A 3,825-nucleotide genomic window follows, 5' to 3' on the forward strand; every position below is an offset into this window, starting at 1 on the left:
CTTGCTGCCTCGACATTATTTTGTCTTATTGTATCACAATTATGTGCCAGAGACCAGCGTCGCTTCCCCTTCTCCTCCGTTGTGGTCATCAGCACATAACAATAATTTAATGTAATTCTTTCTTGGATACTTGCTTCTCTTTTGACTGTTACGCACAACAGATTCTTTCATTATGCAAAAGTTTAATAATGAACAGACTTAATTCATCTTCTCAGATCGAGGTTTAGAACATTTTGAACCCAAAATATCTTTTCTGCACTGTGGTGAAAGTTGATGCACCGATTTGTATGATTTCTGTGTAAAAGTGTGCTTTAAACATCTTTAATTTTATACGTTACTATCATAACTCAGAAGTAGGAAAACCTAGAGAAGTTCAGAGCTGCAATGCTTGTGTAAAAATAAACGCAGAGTTGACAGTTCTCGCTGCTGCTTCTCCCACTTACATTTGGAGAAATGACTTATTTAGAAATACAGGCGAGTATTAATCAATACTTCATGTTTATAGTTCTGATATGTTTCCACTCATGTTCAAAACTTTCTGCACACAAAACATGTCACACACGTCTGTGTTTCCTGTGACTTTTTGGGATCATTATCATTAAAATAACACTCGTAAAATAAAACAAAAATATAATTTACAGTGTGTTTGTGTGTGTGTGTGTGTGTGTGTGTGTGTGTGTGTGTGTGTGTGTCCTTTACGATTCTTTACACATTAAAAACCACCAAAATGTTAAAAATTTTAAATGTAGAAGAAACATAAAGTGTGATTTGTACCTTCTGATGATGAAGATGAAGAGTATGAATGCGATGACAGCCAGCAGGACACCCGACACCACGCCGACTATCAGAGGCAGGTTACCATCAACTGTAAAAATCAAAAATAATTCATAAAGAAATTTACAAATAAAGAAACAGACTAGACAAAAATCCCCTTGTTCTCCAAAAAACTGTAAACTTTTATTTGTTTTTGCATCATTTATGGTTACGTTGTTTGTGGTTTTCCATATAATTTATCATGACGATATCTAGAAATCCTCACACGCCAGTCTGGTTTCCCTTCATCGGCTTACTGTGGAAATTAAAATGTTTTTAAATATTTTAATTGCATTTAAATCCCTGCAAAGCCAGACTCCTCCGCACATAACAGACCTGCTGAGACCTTGTTGCTCTCTGCGTTTTAACTGTTCAATACTCTGCGTTTATATCCAGAGGTGACCAGGCTTCCAGCTGTGGCGCCTCTGAAACAGTCTTCATCACAACGGCTGAATTAGTGGTTTGTTTTAAACAGCAGCTGAAGCTCATTTTTAGAGGCTCACTTCTCCTTTATCTTTCACACTCTGGCTACTTTACACCGAATATCCATGAACGAATGGAAGTATGCTTGAATCTGTCAGCTCTATAAAGTGCTCTACTGACTGACATCAGCCCCCTCTGCTGTGCATTAGAGAAACGCCTGCAGTGTATTTACAGTTTGTGTAATATCTGAAAAAGATACCAGGCTGTCGTTCCTCCGCCTCCACCTGCAGGCTGTACGGCTCAGAGAGAGTCTCCATGATGCTCTTCAGAGCACAGGTGTAGTTCCCAGAATCCTCTGCAGTCACATTGTCGAGCTCAAGAGAGGAGCCAGTGTCTGAGAGGGCGTGGCCATCTTTGAACCACGTGACCTCCAGTTGGTGGAAAGTGCAGACTGAAGCACAGAGCAGTGTGACGGTTTCACCTCTGCTCACCGTTTTATCATCACTGGAGCTGATTATTCTCATTTTAGACGAATCTAAAATCAAAGTGATCATTAGTTTCATTGAACGCTCATTTATGTTTTTTTTATTAATGTCAGGATATTTTTCTCTCACCAACAACCGTGACAGTCACTCCTGTCTGGTTAGTAAAATGTCCTTTAGGATGATCAGCTTCCATCCTGAAGCGAAAGCTTGCGTTGTCTCTCTGCTGAACATCTCTGATCTGTAAAGTGCAGTTTGTCTTCTTGTCTCCCAGATATTGATAACGAGGATCGATGTTTGCTGAGTCACTGTCATACACAGATGGAGTGGTGCCCTGACAGACCGAATGGTTCTTACACCAGCGGACTCTGACGATCTTTAGAAGAACTTCTCTCTGACCATCACTGAAAGACTTCAGAGGTGTGAAGGTGCAGGGGAGGGTGACAGTGGACCCTCTGACAGCACAGGTAGACGTGAAAGGATAGATCACAGTTTGACCCACAGCACCTGGAAACAGATGGTATAGAAGTAATTATATGTATATGTTCACACCATAACTACTGATGCAATAACACATGCTGAAGCCCACCGTAACATCCTGCAAGTGTTCCAAGGAACACAACACGTACCATGTATCTCTATTAAACATGCAAACCATCATTTCACTAGCTGGGCCCACGTCCTTATTTTAGGTTTGACAGTGTTTGAGTAGGTAAAGGTGATGCTTGGACATGAATTGAGCTGCGGTTTGGGGAAGGCCTCCAAGGATGGAGTGGGGCGTGGTCCTGCTCATAAAATTCTGATACATAATCTCCATCGAATAAAGCTCACATGTTCTTTGCATGGTTCATTGTTAAGGTAGCGGGCCACTGATAGTGCCATCTAGTGGTCGCTATGACACTGAAAGGCCTACATGAGGACATCAGGCCATGTAGTTTATCGAGTATGGAGAGCGCTGAGCTCGAAGGATGTTCAAACCATGGACTTATTATTGTATAGCAACAAAAAACATGTATAAGAAATAAAGTGTTTTTCTCTCTGTCTATCGATTTCCTCACACACCAGTGTTTGTTCTCCCTCACATCTCCGGCCTGACATACGAGCAGATGAGTTGAGGATGTACAGCCTGTGAAATGAAATTATACGTCTATCTGTACTTATATCGCAAAATGAAATATTGTAGCAGTTACTCAGCTACATTTACCTGAAAGCTTTAATCATTCGTGTGTTACATTAGGATTGTGCCACGAAGAGTTTATGATATTGTGTAATATTGTGTTAAAGTAAACTTTCTTCAACCTCTTTTGACTGAGATTCATTTATAGATATTACTTTAAAAATGTACGTTTGTTACTTTATTATTAGTACATACCTGTATCTCCAGTGTGACTGAATGTAAACATTTCTGCGAGTTTTCTGAATTCCTGCAGAGTGAAGTAAGACTCAGTGACAGCTGCCACACACACCCGGGTCACACAACACTTATTAGGCTCAGGCAGCAGTTACTTTGTCGCATTTGTCCCAGTAAGTTTAAACTGGGTTTTATAAAGCAAATATGTTTCATAGCAGTGCAGCCAGGGTCATCATTTCAGCAAAAAGAGAAAAACAATGAGGTCTTAAATTCTTTTACACTAATAAATCTGCTCAGACGCCCTTCTGCTTTCTTCTTTCCTGTTCCTGTGACAGTGTCGGCTTTCTCTGGAGGTTAAAAACTAATGAAAGCATCACTTCAGTCTCACCTGTCAGGAGGAACATGAAGCTCCACAGAGTCTTTTCAGTGCAAACTGCCATTCTCAGTCCTCTGCTGACGTCCTTCAGTTTAACCTTCTGCTGCTTCTGCTGGAGCGAGAGAGATGGCTAACAAGCAATTGTCTGGTGGTGTTTGTGACTGAAAGTGACATTGGGACAGACAAACTTCCTTTTATTTCAGCAACTCTTTTCTCTTTGACTCTGTTTTGTAAAGTTGCTAACTCCCTCTGTTAAAGTAACTTCCTTTCTTACAAAACGCTGTCACTGTTTTTAACGTAATTTCCAGAAACAGTGACAGTGTGAAGCAACTCCCATCATGCAGCAGTAAGAGGTGTTTCTTTCCACTGTTGAACCTGTG

The 3,825-nt window shown here is 40.5% G+C and overlaps 1 protein-coding gene across 1 annotated transcript in view; it reads right to left on the bottom strand.

The window, feature by feature from the left end:
- LOC106456538 (B-cell receptor CD22-like) overlaps positions 1 to 3,642 on the bottom strand; it is a 40,106-nt gene extending 36,464 nt beyond the window's left edge. Inside the window, exons 1-4 of the mRNA XM_013915942.1 lie at positions 3,458 to 3,642; positions 1,851 to 2,225; positions 1,496 to 1,771; positions 775 to 865 (exon numbers count right to left, since the gene is read on the bottom strand). Coding sequence (XP_013771396.1) covers positions 775 to 865; positions 1,496 to 1,771; positions 1,851 to 2,225; positions 3,458 to 3,509 — 794 coding nt within the window. The 5' untranslated portion in view covers positions 3,510 to 3,642. The remainder of the gene's footprint in view (positions 1 to 774; positions 866 to 1,495; positions 1,772 to 1,850; positions 2,226 to 3,457) is intronic.
- Between the last annotated feature and the right edge of the window lie 183 nt (positions 3,643 to 3,825).

This window comes from Pundamilia nyererei, unplaced genomic scaffold, assembly GCF_000239375.1.
Source record: "Pundamilia nyererei isolate P.nyererei 1_Seehausen unplaced genomic scaffold, PunNye1.0 scaffold00405, whole genome shotgun sequence".
Classification (NCBI taxonomy): Eukaryota; Metazoa; Chordata; class Actinopteri; order Cichliformes; family Cichlidae; genus Pundamilia; species Pundamilia nyererei.